General features: G+C 47.8%; 1 protein-coding gene across 4 annotated transcripts in view; it reads left to right on the top strand.

Annotated features, from left to right (window-relative positions):
- CSMD2 (CUB and Sushi multiple domains 2) overlaps nucleotides 1-16,945 on the top strand; it is a 291,426-nt gene that overhangs the window by 164,973 nt on the left and 109,508 nt on the right. For 3 of the 4 annotated variants that reach the window (XM_062620680.1, XM_062620679.1, XM_062620678.1), the window contains 2 exons: nucleotides 3,335-3,447; nucleotides 9,839-10,021. The exons of the other annotated variant lie outside the window; for it this stretch is intronic. In XM_062620680.1, the coding sequence (XP_062476664.1) occupies nucleotides 3,335-3,447; nucleotides 9,839-10,021 (296 nt within the window). The remainder of the gene's footprint in view (nucleotides 1-3,334; nucleotides 3,448-9,838; nucleotides 10,022-16,945) is intronic. 4 annotated transcript variants of the gene reach the window in all.

Here is a 16,945-nt window from a genome sequence, read left to right as displayed (position 1 = left end):
TCAGACCCTCGAGGGCACTTGCAGGGGCAGGTGCTGGAGCAGAAGCAGGGAAAAGGCACGGTGACTTTTGGAAGGAATACGTGAATGGGTGCTGGGACCGGGCTGCCAGCACCCAGCTGTGTCTGAACTTGAAAGCCGCCCTGTTCTCCCTGTCCAGTACAAAACAGAAAAGCAGACGTGTCTCCAAAAGCTGCTTCAGCAAAGCTGCTGTGCTCTTTCCACCCGGCGGAGTTGGGAAGAGTTACGGTGGTTTTGAATTCCTCCTCCCTCTTGTTTTTCCCAGTGAACCATCTCCCACTTCCATTTTCCCTTCTCGTAACGTTGCTTCTCTTCCCAAAGCCGGTTTCTCTGAGGACTGTTTTCCTGTGCGTTTCTTCGCAGAGGATGAGCACGGGCACTCGGGTCAGGAGCTCTGACCTGTATATAAGTGTGAGGTGATGATTGCAGAAGTGTTTGTAATTGCAGTGCCACAGAACATTTCACAGCTGATTGGTCAAAATGTGCAAATTGCTGCCAGGGGAGTGGTTGGTAATGGCGTGCTGAAATGATCCCACATTGCCTGAAGCCCGGGAAGGTTTTCCGAGATCTCATTTTAATCATTCCTCATTTTCTCACTCCGTATCAGCCACTCAACACCTTGCTAATGCAAACCCAGAATAGCTGAGACTGCACAAGGTGTAGGGTCTGGTGTTTTATCCCAGTGCAGGAGAACTTTCCATTGAATTGCTGATGCAGCTCTGCTCTGGAGCCAGGCTGGGAGAGCTGGGCTGGGGCAGCCTGGAGAAGAGAAGGCTCCTGAAGGGGAGACCTGAGAGCAGCTCCAGTGCCTGAAGGGGCTGCAGGAAACCTGGAGAGGGGCTTGGGACAAGGGATGTAGGGACAGGCCAAGGGGAATGGCTTTAACCTGCCCGAGGGGAGACTGAGATGAGCTCTTAGGCAGAAGCTCTTCCCTGTGAGGGTGCTGAGGCGCTGGCACAGGGTGCCCAGAGAAGCTGTGGCTGCCCCATCCCCGGCAGTGTTCAAGGCCAGGTTGGACACAGGGGCAGGGGTTGGAGCTGGAGGAGCTTTAAGGTCCCTTCCAACCCAAACCAGGCTGGGATTCTGTGATGGTGTTAGAGGTGTGAAGAGCACAGAAATACTCCGTTTGCAATGAATGTCATTGAAAGACCATGGACAATTTCTCTCGGCATTCGCTGCCCTCTTAGCTGCTGTAATGCCATGTATCAGATACATCCATTGGATACAAGTTGGGTTTCTGGAGAACTCAGCATCCTGTTAAAGATAGGAGTTCCAGTTTTCTCGCTGCTCTTCATTTATTCTTGGCTAGTCAAGAGGAACTCGGTCCTGCAGCCTTTCAAATCAAGAAATACTCTTGAATCCACTTGCATAGCAGCTGACGTTATCCCAAATGGAGGTATGAAGGACCATTTGTTTCCAGTCTCACTCTCATGCCTGTAAAATGCATCTCAGAGAACATAACAGATTGTTAGGCTGAGCTTTCTGACTTGCAGAGAGGATTTTATTCCTGAAAGTAACAAGCACCCAAATCAATCATTCAGCTTGTTAAAGAGGAATGGGAAAGCATGAACAAACCTCTGAAGGTTTTTCTCTTGGTTATATTCCTCATTCCTGCCTGGCTGCTGCTTAAATGACTTGATAAGAATCAACAATAACACTTCTTCTGCACTCTGTATCACGCTCCCTGGATGCGAAACAGTCATTAGAACAAGGTTATTTCTTAATTTACCTGCACTTTGGGATCAATAATATTTCTGATGCAGATCAAAACCAGAACAGAGTGAGGGTGGGGGCCGAGCTCGAGAGCCTTGATGGGCTTGGGCGATACGAGTGTGATTTCAGGCAAAACCGCGCTCCAGATTCCATGGGCAGAGCTTGAGCAGTGGCTGGTTTCAGGGCTGCAGTGGTGCCCAGTGGGTGTGTGACTGGTGAAAGTCTCTGGAATGGGAGGGGAGTTACGTGCACGGCAAGGTTGGGCCCGTTCAGCTTAGGTAGCACGGCTGTTGGGAAGAGCCCGGCAGGTAGCCAGGGTTAGGAATGTCACGCAGGTACAGTAAGCAGCACAAGCCTTGAAGCAGTCATTCGACTTCATCCTGAACAAATGGCAGTTGGCAGAGCAGCCAGACCAGCTCCGATTACGCGGGAAACCGGGAGTTGCACCAGTTATGCCTGGAGGTTGCAAGTTACGTTTGTCTGCAGGATGCTGTCAACACACAGCTGCTGGTTTCTGCCCTTGCAGTACTGAGCTGCAGTAAGTGTGCCTTCAGAGCTCAGGGATCAGTGTTACCCAGGAGTCTCTGAGGTGCTGCTGTTGTTACCTGAGAGCGGTGCCAGGCAGAAGGCACAGTGCCCATATGCATGCATAGAGACGTGAGAGCAGGCAGCCCCACCTCTCCGCTCGCAGGAGCTGTGCTTAAGGGACTTTATAAACTCACCACATGTGATACCTTAGAAACAGCGTAGTAACAACACTAAGCACTGCCGCCAAGACAGGCGCTGCAGCGCTCACAGTCCTGCAGCAAGGATCCCTTCCCACGCTCCGCTGCTCTGGTTTGGGAAGAGGAGCTGTGCTCAGCCTCCACCCGTGCTCCTGTGGATGGGGATGAATGTGTGTTGAACCACACCGAGGGGATTGATCCTGAAGGCTGAATGAGCCACGCGTGGCTCATTAGCACGGGTACATTGGTGATATTGCTCCAGATCCCTTCAGCTCTCCAAGGAGTATCCTTGAAGGCAGTGTCCCCATCATCCCCCGCTACTGCTGCCTGGAGGAGTGGCACTTTTCAAGGGCTGCCAGGGCATTCAGCAGATTTGAGGCTGTGCCTTGTCTTCCGGGGGCTTCTGGAGAGCCTGTGGAAACTCCTGTGTCAGGTTAGAAAGGTAGCAGAGGATGTGCTGAAAGTCAATGTTTGTAATACTAGAAATGAAGGCAGGTAAGAGGATTGAGTCACCAGGCTCTGGGAATTCTGTTTGTTTGCTTATGTTTGGTTTCAGCACAAGGAAGTCACCGCTGTTGCTGCTGGATAATATATTGTAATAATGGCATGAAATTATTACAGTGATGATGAAGATAACTCGGGCTCTCCGCTGTGGTAGAAGACTGTTTAGGTAGCATGCAGAAACATACTGAGAGGCTCATCAGTCATGAAGATCTATCAGGTTTTTGGACAGTGCTCTGTTTTGGGGTTGTTATTAATTGCATTGGCATTGCTCTTGTTTTCTGCTCCTCCAGAGGTATATGTGGGCTTTATTTTGGTGGGAAGATAACTCTGGGGACACATACAGGCTGTTTACTTGTTCTTATTTATCTCTGCAGCTTGACAGGCACCACAGTGCCTGATCTCATCGTCAGCACACACCACCAGATGTGGCTTCTCTTCCAGACAGACAGTGTCAGCAACTTGCTGGGATTCAAAGCAACGTATGAAGGTAAATCCAAGCCCGTACCTCAGAATTTACCTGGTTTAAAAGGAGCAGGGATGAGACGGGTGCAGCTGTTGGGGAGAAAAGAAAGATGCTTCTCGAAATATATCGAAGCTCTGCAGATTTTTTTTCCTTAAAACTGAAGCTTTGTTCCAGTAAGAACAGCTTTCCTGATCCCTTTTCCATGGAAGCAGGCCGGGTGGGTAATGTTTCGTTGCCATTTCATCTGCTTTGTTGGAAAAGAAGTGGTGAATTTCAGCTGATGGCAACAGACTGCGTCTGCGAGAGAAAATAGATCAAGTAATGGGTGGTTCCAGGAGCGGGGTGGTATCGACTGCTTTAAACTTTGCCTACTCTGGAGTAGTGCCAGTGAAATAGAAGTCATTGCTGGGAGTTTTCAACAGAAGCTCATGAAGTACATTAGGATGTGAATGCTGAAGTGTGTCAGAAGCCTCTGCTTTTGCTGCTGTCATAGGTATTTGCAGAGGTAGAGAAAGTGGGATGGTGAAGTATTCCTTCTAACTCACATCAGTGCCTGGGGATTCAGACTGAAGCTTTCCTTAGGTTCCTGCTTTGAGTTTCTGGGTTTTCCCAGATATTTCCATCTCGTGTCTCCACGTTTGGGGTGAGCACCAAGGATGGCTTACTCCTCTGGCTCTGATGCCTAGAAGTCAGCCCACAAACCTTCACCCAGACATGGGGGCTGCTCTGAAACATCTGAGTACCAGCAGCGTCCACTGACATCAGCAGTAACATTTAAGTCTGCTCCTTTCAAGGGTCCTAAATTCACATTAGTGTTCATTCATTCCTAAAAAGGTTTCTCTGGGACGTACCGTGTTTCAGGGGAGTATCAGTTGTGTTCAGGCCAGGACCTGCCCCTCGGAGTGCTGCTGATGGATGCTGCGTTAGGAGTCTGAAGGGACCTGACCTCCAGAAAACCAAACTAGACTAAATGCCAGCCTGTGAGTCAGGCTGAGCAGTACCTTGGAGGGGGAACTGGCTCATGATGCTGGAGTATTTGAAGGATGGCAGGACCAGGTCAGCAGAAAAGGCATAGAGGGGGACAGGTAAGAGATAATGGCATTGAAAAGGAAAGGCAAATCCAGCCAGATTGTCTGGGGAGCATCATGATGGTACTATCAGTCTCAGCGGCTGTGAGTGCTCCAGTGTGAAAGCTTTGCTGTCTGCAGTGCTGGGCTGTCTGTCTGCTGCCACGTCTGTCTGTGGGTGATGGCTGGCAGCTTGGCAGCACGTGCTGCTGCACCCAGCCCTGCTCTGATGGGTGGAAGCACTCTCCAGCTCTGCTTTGAGATCCTGTCTGCTTTGTTAGTGTCATCCTAAGGGTAGTGTGGGCATATTTGTTCAGTCTGTTGATACATCTTCAGTTTACCCTATACTAGTACATAAAGATGCAAAGCACGTGATTTAGGGACTTCCTTACACTGTTGTTCATCTTCTGTGAACTCTGGATCTAGGAGGAGCGTGACTTCTCCCTCCTCTAACTTGCCCTGATGTTACTGGTACTTGATCTATAGCAAGGCTGAGCTGCTCTTGCTCCCTCTGACCTCAGCACTGGGTTTGGGTATTGCCATTATCATTCATGGTTTGGAGTCCTGTAGGAGATGCCAATGTCAAATGTGCTTCTCCCTTCCCTGCTTTACCTGTGCTGCTGCTGCCTGTTTAGCTGTACTCTTCAATGTCCATAACCTCCTAGAGAAGGGGAAAAAGGGAGTGTTGTGACGCTGCTGGCCCCTGGCGAGCCTTACAGGAGGGACGTTTCCCAAGGAGCATCTCTCCTCTGCATGTATTAGGAGTAGAGGCTGCTCTTTGCCCATCGTTCAAATCTCTTCTCTTTTTCTGGCCATCTTCATGGTTTTTTGTACAGCACCTCACTGACCTTGAAGAATGGATTTGAGCATGAACAAAGAAACGCTCCATGCCTGAGGCCCATGCTGGTGCTATCCTGAGGTTAAGCAAACTTCCCATCAGCCAGGATGTAAAACTCTCTTAGTTTTTGCAAATGCTTTGAGTTACAAAGCAAGAGACGTTTAAGTAAGAGGCAATTAGCACTTGCCAAATACATTATGAAATTATATACAACTTACTAACAAGTTTCAGTATCAGTTTTATGGCCATGCTTCTTCCTAATTGCGAGAGGAAGATTACAGCTAATGAAGCTATATAAAGTCAAGACCAAAAATCTGCCTAGTACAAGGGCAGAGTATTGCTTATAGAGTATGTTTAAATAGCCATCTATCCTATAACATGTGAGTTTTAGTGTTCATTTGAAGTGTAGTGCAATCATAAAGCCTGTTGCTAGGGCTGAAGCAGTTATGCCCAAGAGATTTATTGATGCACCGACTCAAGGACCTGTTGGAAGGACCATGCTGAGGAGGGCAGCATGCCATCACATTTTTAATGGAGGGTTCCCAAGAAGGGGGAGCCAGCCAGGTCCTTTTGCTTCACTTCTGAGTACAGGGAAAGGAAGAGGATGCAGAGCACAAGGTATCTGGATTCAGATTTATCCAGATCTGTGCTGCAAGATGGGATGTGTTTGGAAGAAATGCTCAGTGTGACAGCATTGATTTTCAGTTAAGCCATGTCAGTCTTTACCAGCTGAGGATCTGGCTCATTAATGTTCATGAAGATTACTTCTAAATCTGCCGTGTCTCAACTGCAGCCACTTGCGTCCTTCTAAGCAGACATTCTCTCATAATGGTGAACAATGGCTTGGGACTTCCAGTGCTTGTCACAAGAAATTTGTATTCAGCTCCACTTTGCCAGAAAAGTCTTTTCTTTCTCACAACTGCAGCGACCTGATGGATGCTGCAGTTCCGTGCTTGACTTGTGAGAGGGTGCGCAGCCTCCTGGGGCCTTATCTTCTCCCTTCTTTCCTTCAATCTCAGCTGGCTCCTTCTCCTTGGAGCTGATGCCTTCCACAGCCATGGAAATGGCTCTGCCAAAGTTCCCAGGTCAGCTGGGCTCTCTGGCATGCAGCACTGCATTGGTTTTGCCTAGTGACGTGCTCGCAGGTTTCACCAAGAAGCGCAGGTAGCTTTCATGGATTACCTGTAGTTGTTATTACTTGTTTTGTTAGGGTCTCCGTTACCGAACCCCCCGATATTGTTGATGGTGGAATTCTGTCAGAAAACTTTTAAGTGTTCATATCTTTCCTGCTCTGCTTTTCCATTAAATGTATTGACTCATGTCATAAAACAGGAGCGCTGAAATACTGCTGAACCAACAGCCACGAAGGCTTTTAGCTTATGATGGGTTGACTTGAACTGCTCCCGGGGTCACATTCCTTGTATTTGAATCTTGGGTAAACCTCAGCAGGAGTGATTTGATGTTATGCCACAGGGTTTTAATGAGCCTGCTGCATTCAGCTTGTGCATTTACCCTGCACAAGTGTTTTAGATCATAGAATGGTTTGGTTTGGAAGGGGCCTTCAAAGATCATCTAATCCAACCCCCTGCCAGGAGCAGGGATACCTTTCAGTAGACCTGGGGATGTGGCAGAGATAAGCAGAAAGGGCCTTTCCTTCTTAGCTTATCCCCTCATCCTCCTTAGAGGATTTCCTCTTTAGATCTTTTTTTCCTCATTGTTGGAATCAACAAAAAGAACTAGGCAGTAGGAACAGCCCGGTCCCGATGCCTTCCGATACGTACCTAACACTGTTAGCTTTCAGTCATTTAAGCAAAATGAATAGATGCATGAAATCACGTGTGTGAGGTTAAGTATGTTCTTGAGGGTCCTTTCTGCCTGGGGGAACATTTGGTGGTTTCCTCCTGTGTGGTCTCTGAGTGCCCGCAGATCCCACATCTTATGGATGTTTTTTCTGGGAAGCGGAGTTTTCCCGGTGCCGTGCGTGCTTGCAGCTCCAAACCTCTCATTTTGCTCCAGAACCCAGGCAGGCAGGAGTGGAAATTCCCACCAAACCCCGGGAGAAGGGTGGCCTAAATCCGGGTGCCGACGGCGCTCCTGTACAGATGTGTATGGGAGGTTCCTGCTCTCATTGCTCACACTGGAAGTGTGGGCTGCTGCCTCTGCGCTGAGCAAAGGGACCCAGTTTCCCACCCACCACCAGAAGACAAATAGCATAAATAGCTGATGAAAGAAGTCTGGTGAAACACCTTCTGTTAGAAAAGGCTGTTTTGTCAAAATCTTATCTGCATGATATAATATTTGATGGAGGAGTTCTGAGAGGCTCATGTCAACTTGTTTCATTTTACTAATGTCAAAATACTTGATTTAGATGTTCTTGTTTAGTTTTGACTTTTATTATTCTAATGTGGAAGTGATTTTACTTTAAACATTCATCAGGAGAAACGTCTCAGCCTTATTGAAGGAATGTGGTTTGATACTTCCGAATCATTCATTTTGGGGATTTCTTCCCTGCTAAATATTTCATGCATTTTCCTCCGTATGAACAGAAATGTAGGAGCCAGGGGATTTTCTCAGGACAGAAATTCTGTTTTCTGACCTCTGTGCTGGAATCAAACCTGCCACCTTTGTTTGCCTGCTGCTAACAAGGGCATCGTGTGCACAGTGGAGAATGGGAGCTCTGGTTCTTATTTCTCTCCCATTCTTGAACTGTGATATCACTCTGTAGAGATGTTCCAGCTGGGTTCATGGAGCGTGACACAAAAGGGCTCCACATGCAAGAGGGGAGCCCAGGGAGGGAGGAGACCATTCAATCAGTACGTGGAGAGCATCTGTGCCACCTTTATTCTTTCTCAGCAGAGGGTCGAAGGGACTGATTTTCCCTGATGGCTGTGTGTTGTCTCAGGGTCTGGTCCTGAGCCTGTCCTCATTTCACAAAAGCAATGAATTCTCCAAACACTTGTGGCTCCCTTTGGCTCCTGCAGTAGCTGGAGCTGCTTTGCTTGTTGGTCTGCAGCCCCTGGCTGGAGTTTCCACGGCCACTGATGCAGGTTTAGCCTTGCTGAACCTAATGGCAAAACTCCCACAGGCTTTAGGGCTCCCTCCCTGGAGTCAAGCGCAGCAGGAATGTGGTGAGTGTCTGTTCAGGGGAATGTGGCAGTGTAGCCTTCTGCTCCCCATGGCTCCGTCAGTGCCGGGCACAGGGTGGGCTGGGGGGTGACCTGTGTTAGCTTCTGACATTCGCTCCCCGTGGCACCCAGAATCACAGGCTGCAGTGGTGGCAGGAGCTGGAGGCACTGGGCTCTGGGCACCCTGCAGGACAGCTCACCATGGCTGCTGCTTGCTAGTCCTGTATCTCTGCACTTCCAGGTGTGGGAAGGAAAGGGATAACAAAAATCAGCATTACGGTTCCTTCCAACCCAAACCATTTCATGATTTTGTAATACCTAAATCCTGGCCAACTGTTTTCACTGACAGGCAAAAAGACCTATTTCCTGATAACTTTAGTGTTAATATTAATCTATGCTAAATTATTTTGGGGATGCTTCATTACCTGGCAGTGACTTTTTAGTTCAGGATGCATGCAGCAGTAGCAGAAGCTAGGTGCCTTGTTGTGACTTCTATTCAAAATACACCTGTATCTAAGTTGCCTCAAGTCAGAATAATAATGAGGAGCTTGTTGTTACTCAAACCAAATTGGAATATTAGATGGAGTCATGCAAATCTTGGATTATGCAGTTTTCCTCTGTAAAGCAAATGTCATAAAAGAAGCTTCCAATTTGGTGTAAGAAATTGAAAATGGGGAGAACAGACAGTGAGGCTGATCACAGATGATGGGGATAGAAACTAGAGAACGTGGAAGATGAGATGAATGCGAGGCAGATAATGTGGGAGCGCTAAGGAGGCTGTAAAGGAATGAAGCTTTGCAGCACACAGTGATACAGAGCAGGGGGCCCTTTTGAGATGAAATTGGACAGAGCGGAAGATAACAGAAAATTGTGTTCATGATTTATTTGAAGTCAAAATACAAGTGCAGGGAGAGATTAACGGTGTGTTTCTGTGCAGGAAGGTGGCAGCTGTCTGCTTCGGCACCACAGGCAGAAACGGCAGCGAGGTGGGGATGGGGAGACAGGAGATGTGGGAATCCGGCAATCACAAACTGTGTCCCCTTTGCCGGTCTTGTTTAGTGAGACGTGGTCTTCACAAGAGGCCCTTGAAGTGGGATCTCCTTGTGCAGCTGTATTTCCCATTCAGTTGGGATTAATTCAAGGATGAGGAAGCAGTGAGGTTGTTAGGAGGGCCTCTCAGTGGTAAAATCCATGTGCTACGGCAGAGATCTTGGCTGTGTTCTGTGCTGCTGCAGGCCCCCCTCCCATGGAGGACAGTGCCGAGGGGACCGGCTCTCCCCTGGGGATGTGGTGCTGGGGCGCTGCCAAGCAGGATGCAGCACAGACACAAGCCAGGCATTGCACCAGCTCTGTGCACCATGCAACTTCTGTTTTCTCTTTTTCAGAGATTGACCAAGGGAGCTGCGGTGATCCCGGGATCCCAGCCTACGGCAGGAGAGAAGGATCCACCTTTCGCCATGGGGACAGTTTGAAGTTTGAGTGCCAGCCTGCCTTTGAGTTGAAGGGACAGAAAACAATTACCTGCCAAAAGAGTAGCCAGTGGTCTGCTCAGAAGCCAGTTTGTGTTTGTAAGTCAGTGAGGAGACGGCTCTAAAACACCCTGTGGTGAGGTGGTGGTGTAAAGAGGATGTCTGTGCTCTGTGCTGGGTACCAGGGATAGGGCAGGTTCTTGTGTTCAGATCGCTTCTGGAGAGAGAGCAGGGCTTTGGCACGGACACGGGCACACACACAGAAATGAATGTAAAACTTCACTCGATTCCTCCCATTTAACTGCCCTTCATTATCTGATGGTGTGCAGGCTCCCTGCTGCTGAGCCTCAGGTTTTAATTTGTTGCATGAGTTCTCAGCAGAAGCAGGACGTTGTGCTCTCAGTAGTGACTTAGGGATACAATTTTCAGATGGAAGTGGGAGTTACATGTGCAGTTCCTCTTGGGTTTTAATGGTCTCAGTGTCCTTTGAAGATGCACTGGTCAATCTGCTTTATTGTATTGACTGAACCTTCGCTCAGAAACCGTGTTGAATTTGGGCATTACCAAAACGCACAGAAGTACCTGTATTTTCCTCAGTTGGTGATAAGCAGGCTCTTGTTTTTGTCTCATCTCTATTTAGTGGGATATGTTAAAGTCTTTGAACAGATGCTGTGGTATAGGGGTGCGAGACTGAATCTAACAAAATAATAGGGAAGGAAAATTCAGTTGAGCAGCAGAGGACAAAAGTGGGGGGAAAATGGGTATATAAAACCCAGAAATGTTAATTTTTAGAAGTGTGTGTTGGTGTGAAATAAATAGATAGGCTGGTGTTCAATGCTGCAGTAGATAATGCTCCTTTGTAGTGTGGCAGGAGTTGATATGTGCCAAAGAGATTGCACAGCGTAGGGAGCAAACCTTATTGCTCCAGAGCTGGATGTGGGTTCCTCAGGAGCTGAGGAAGCAGAGGCTTTAGCATCCCTACACTGGCAGTTTATGGGAGGCTGTGGGAAACAATCAAGCAAGGGTCTGTCTTTAAAACACTTATTTAAGCTCTGAGCATTTGAGAAGTTCCTATCTGGGGAAAGCAAGCAATTGCTTTGTGAGGTTTGCCTTTCCCAGATGCCACAAATCCCCTCCTGCTTGGTTTTCTAAGCAAAGCGCCTAAAGATGCTGATGAGGAAGATGGAGTTTGCCTGGTTATTTTTGAGGTGGGAAGGGTTAGAACATCCCTGTGCTAACATCAGAAGTTGGTGGGTTTTGTGTTTCCCAGAAATTCAGATGAATTTGAGCAGCTGAGGTTTTGGTTGAGTTTCTTGCTGGTAGTTTGCAGTGAGATTGAGCCTATAGTTTGTGCCTGTTCTGGGAGTGTTGGTTCATAATAGTATAGAAAAGAGACCTTCCAGTAAAGTAGGGTTATTTTTTGGTACGTAGATACTGAACTAGGGCACCAAATCCAGCCGCAGTCCACAGTCCATGCAAAGCACAGCACAGGCATGACTCTTTTTAAAAGTCAGAGTAATTCCACTGTATTCTGTTCTCTGTGGTCCTCCAGCTTTGAATACGTACAAATCAAGAAGGCAGTAGGTAGTGGGAAAAGTCTTTCATGAGCCTCCCTATACCTTTACTCCCCTATCTTTATTCTGGACAGCATCGTATTAGTTTGCACGAATCAAGAGAGGTTACGCGACAAAACGTGTAACCTGGTGTGAAATCTCTGGTGGGATTAGCAATAACTCTGTGTAAATATTGGGAGGCCGGTAAATGCATTGGGCATGAGGTGGGGAAAATAAGGTAACTGATTTATGTGCTGCTGGTTGGAATATGCAAACATTTCAGTGCTGCTGATCCTGGCTGCAAATGCGTGACAAATGCAGATGGAGATTAAACAGTGCACTGTGGTGTATCCTGCTGTCCTGAGCAAATGATTTATGAGCAGACAGAATCTATTGTAGAGAACTCATTTCCTGGGGCTTTGATGACAAAGCAACACAAACCATTTAAGTAATAGATCTGCTTATTGCAATGGGTTCTTAATTCGTGACTGTGCCTTCATGATAACAGACCTTCCATCTTCATCCTCTGTTGTCATTGCATCCCTTTAACTGTCCAGGGTGAGCACTTAGGGTACTTGAGAAACTTTGCAAGACCTCCTTCGTGCATGTCTTCGGCAAACCCCTTACTAGGCAAGGTACCCCTGGCCCTGCTGCGTGTGTTCAGATTGTCTCTGATGGCCTGAAACAGCTACACTGGAGCCTGGGAACCTGTAGTACTGTAGCTGGATTGGGTGGCACAATCATCCGTCTGTCTGTGCTCTGAGCTTGGTGTCTTGCTTCTGTGCAGTGTGGATGTCTGGGTTGATGGCTGGATACTGAAGACCTCTTTTTCTCCCTACACTGCAGCACCTCATAGTGCTCACATCAGCCCTGTAGTTACTGTTGTTCACTCTGACACTTGCATTTTCAAAGTTACAGAACTGTGCTATCTGTCAAACCTAAGGCAGTTCTCATAACCCAGGATAACCTGAGCCATTGCTTTCATACAGAGCTATGTTCAGTTTTGAAGCCTTGAAGGACAGCAGAATGGCCTTAGGAGATGTCAGGCGGATAAATGCTACCTAAGGAAAACCATTGTGCTACTTAGATGAAGTTTGTGCTCTGATGGTAAGAACTCATAAGGGAAATAATATTCAAACTGAAGTCTACAGTTACCTGTGGCTGAGAAGATTATTAGGTTTATGGATGGGGAGCCAGCCCATAATTACAGCTATAACAGGAAGCTGGTGAGCTGTTCAGTTACAGCAGTGAGAATGATGAAGGTGTGGATAGACGTAGTCATGAAGCAGGGTGTTTCGGGAGTGCCATAACTTCCAAATACATGGCTGGAATTACTGTTTAAACATACTCCTCTATAGCAGGGGAGCACTCATTACCTGATTTTATGTGAACTATTGCACTGGAAAGCCCTGCTACAAAACATTTTCTATGACCAAAATTTGTTTCACGAGGTATGTGTTTCCTTGCCAAGGAAAGGAAGAGCTAGCATCCCCTGCAGGGGGACAGTGCTCTCCGAGGGTTTCTGCAGGGCTCAGTAAGCCTTACTTACAAGGTCTTTTGCTACTCTCCTCCAGCAGCTTCCCTTCCCTTCCCTTTCCTTCCCTCCTCCTCCTCCTGCAGCCCTTGCCCCTGGGGGCCTGTGACCTACAACTCCTGAGGTTTCTATCCTTGCACCTTTAGCTGAATGGTTGACTTGCGCCAAGCAGTGCCGTCACTTGATGTGATAGATGATCATGATACGAACTGTCATGACAATATACATCATTTGTAACCATCTTGCTGAATAAAGGAAAAGCTTCTGCCTCATTTTGCCTGTCCTCTGCCAGCTGGGCTGGGCGAGTCCCTTCTGAAACCTGCTGAATTTCTGACCCAGGTTTAGCTCGTTGATCTCAGACTTGCAGACTTCAGGTTTTCTGGACCCGTCCTGTGTTCTGAAGGTAAATAAACCAGAGGGCAATAAAGCAGCATTTCATATGCACTGGTCACAGTGCATCAGGCAAACCGGGGAGGGAGGTTTCTGCACTGACCTGAGGGGTGTTTGTTTGGCGTTGCTTGACTGCAGCTCTGTGGAAGCTGGGGATAAATGTGTGTGTAGATGTATAAGCACTCGTATGTTCATGCGGAGGGGCTGTAGCTCGAGTTGTACTGCTTCAGAGCACTTCTGGACACCTCCAGACACTTTATGTCCACTGATGTGATAGTCATTACAGGGCTCTTGGTCATGCCCTGGTCTCGCTTTAGGAGCTTCTTTAGTTTCCAGTGACTTCCTTTTTGTTGTGTTATCGTAAGTGCATTTTGTGTTGTAACCTGCTTAGAGCAGTAGTCATGCATAATATTCCTCTAAGCAGAACAGAAGGCATTTCCCTAAGCATTTCCAATTGAAATTACGCTAAATGGTGTTTTCTTCTCTGGCTTTGGAGCAGATGTTAAGCTTTCTTCCCTTCTTCACTTGAAAGCCTCAGCCACAGCCCATTTCCCCTGGCTGAGCTGCACACGGACCCTGTGCTGGGCAGGAGCCAGCAGCAGCACGGTGCCACCACCGCTGGAGGCCGTGCTGGCTCGGTGGAAATGGGGCATTTACTCTCTCGGACAAACTGAGCAGCAGCGAACCCCTTTGTGTTGTTGAGAGTTGTCTTTGAGCTGGCAGCAGCAGGAGGTTGGCACAGCTCAGGATCCCCGTCACCGTGCAGGTGTACGGCACTAACACAGCTGTAGAATCCCAGACTGGTTTGGGTTGAAGGGACCTCAAAGCTCCTCCAGCTCCAGCCCCTGCCACGGGCAGGGACCCCTTCCACTAGAGCAGCTTGCTCCAAGCCCCTGTGTCCAACCTGGCCTTGAACACTGCCAGGGATGGGGCAGCCACAGCTTCTCTGGGCACCCTGTGCCAGCGTCTCAGCACCCTCACAGGGAAGAGCTTCTGCCTCAGAGCTCAGCTCAGTCTCCCCTCGGGCAGGTTCAAGCCATTCCCCTTGGCCTGTCCCTACATCCCTTGTCCCAAGCCCCTCTCCAGCTTTCCTGCAGCCCCTTCAGGCACTGGAGCTGCTCCCAGGTCTCCCCTTCAGGAGCCTTCTCTTCTCCAGGCTGACCCAGCCCAGCTCTCTCAGCCTGGCTCCAGAGCAGAGCTGCCCCGGCCCTTGCAGCATCAGTCATCCTCATCAGGCATCTTGATCTTCCATTCTTTTAAACATCTGATTTTCCTTAATAACAACATAAAATCTCTCTTCTCCTTAGTGCTGATTACTCCTTCTTATTTTTTTTTTAATTAATCCCATATCAGCCTATTGTATCTGCTGCATAATCTTAGCTCATCTTCCAGACATCACAAATGTTAGTTCTGGGTTGGGCTGCTAACCTTTGTGTGCACTGTCTGGTACAAACAGGCAGGATTAGGAGCTGGAAATGCAAAGTGCAATAGATGTTTTTCCCCGCAATGTACTGAACAGAACCCTGTAATTTCATATCACTTGGCAAGGTTTTCATTTAGCTCTAAATTAAGTTGTCAATTGGTCATTATTTTCTTTCTTTGTTTTTTTTTCTCTTTTCTTTTCCTACCTGTTATTCACAGCAACCTATGGAGCCTTCCCGAGGAAGAGTAATTTGGAAGAAAGTGTGTTTTATAAGTTAGCAGTGATAAAAGCATAGTTTGCCATTTAAAAATAATAGCTTTTTAACAGAGAGAGTGGTTAACCCTTGGGGCAGGCTGCTGAAGGCAGTGCCAGGCTCTCCATCCTTAGTCATTTATAGATTGAGATGGGGGGTGCTCCTTTCTGGACATCCGTAGGCACCAGGAATTGTTCTGTAGTCTGCACTAAGGAGGTGGATGGTTAAGATAATCACAATGGTCCTTTGTTGTCTAATAGTACTTCCAGAAGGTTTTCTTTTAAAGGAAATGATAGTTGTTTCATTATAAGGGAGGTTTTCAGGCTTTTGAACTGCAGTATGGGCCCTCATTCTGATGAAACCAGACCCTTTGTGTGCTCTTTTATCCTTCATTCCTCTTACTTTTTGCAGTGCTGATGGAATAGTTTATGTCAGGTCCCAAAATGCTTCTCCCTCCTGCTGTAAACAGGTCTTGTTTTTGCAGCTGACATTGGACTTGCAGATGCAGTTGCTTTGAGTGGATTTTGGAGGAGCTGTCAGGATTCTGTTAATTTTCCTTTCCCCACTGGTTTGCTGTGTCTGGCTCTTTATTTTCTTATGCTTTTCTCTTTTCAGTGCTTTTATGGAGCACCCTGAGATGATTCTCCTGATGATGAATGGCAGAGACACCAGTTATCTCTGCCAGATGATCTGGGACAGGGACTTGGTAGCTAACCTTAACGTTCCAAACCACGTCAGCTCTGGGCGCTGCAGAGCAGCCGTTCGCGTCCTGGGTTTCTGCCAAGAACCAGGCTCCGTGCCTGCCGAGGCCACGTCCATGGCTTAGATGGCTTCTGCAACAGATGCGTGTCCTTCAGGACCCATTAGCACCTTCTGCTTGCCCTGGATCTTGTTGGGTTTAGAGCAGCAAATCAGTGGTGAAATGCTCTTTGTGCTCAGCCTGTTCCCAGGAGCTGCTGAGATCCGGTCTTTCCCTGGCAGCAAGGGAGGCAAATTAAATGAAGGCAGGATTACCATGATCTCTATATACATGAGGGATTTGTAGCTTTTGTTAACAACCTTGTTTCATGGTTGCAGCCATGTAAGACCATTCCCTTCTTAATTTTAAGCAGGGCACTCTCCCTCAAAGCCCTTGTTCTGCATTGCAGCCCTAGTTTATCAAAGCACTGAGATTTAAGTGTTTGCTTAAGCAGACATACATGCTGAAGTGCTCGGCTGGGCACTAGTTGCGCCTAAGAGCCTTCTCAATGGCAATGAATTGAGTTCTAATTGTCCCCCATGAACTCCCAAGGCATTTTATAGGTGTAACCTGTATGTAAATTTCCCATTTCCCTTTCTGTGACTTTATAAGAGGGCTGCGTGACCAGCCCAGGCCTTCCTGCTCTTCCTTGAGAGCTGTCTCAAGCTGCACATCCTCCAGCATGCTGCTTGTCAGTTAAGGGAACTTTCCCTTGGTGTCCATATCTATGGAGAGCTGGATGCATGAAGCACCTGGGTTGAACCAGAGCCTATTTTCTCCTTGGTGTTACTGTCAGTGAGTTCTCTCCAGCTCATCTGAGGTGCTCCCAGCCGTGTGCTCGGTGCTGGTTGGGAGGATGCAGTGTATTGGGTTGTCTCCATCCTTGTTATTTTACTGATTGAATCAGTTGAACTGTTACCCTGATAGGGCTTCATGCTGCTATAAATGAGTTGTCCTGTGCCAAGGCATCTGTCCATGTTCCTGACAGCAATTGCTCAGCATGATGGGTTGCCTCTCTTCACATGAGCCTGGATCTGAAATGACACTCACTGGTTTCATCAGGCAAGGAGATTGTCTCTGTCCCGTTCCCCTGTCTCAATATCCAGAAAGCAGGAATATCTTGAGTCTTAG

The sequence above is a fragment of the Pezoporus occidentalis genome, unplaced genomic scaffold, assembly GCF_034315485.1.
Source record: "Pezoporus occidentalis ecotype Australia unplaced genomic scaffold, CSIRO_AGI_Poc_V1 ctg223, whole genome shotgun sequence".
In the NCBI taxonomy this organism is placed as follows: domain Eukaryota; kingdom Metazoa; phylum Chordata; class Aves; order Psittaciformes; family Psittacidae; genus Pezoporus; species Pezoporus occidentalis.
Note: the sequence above shows the minus strand (reverse complement) of the source record. Positions and strands in the feature narration are given on the sequence as shown.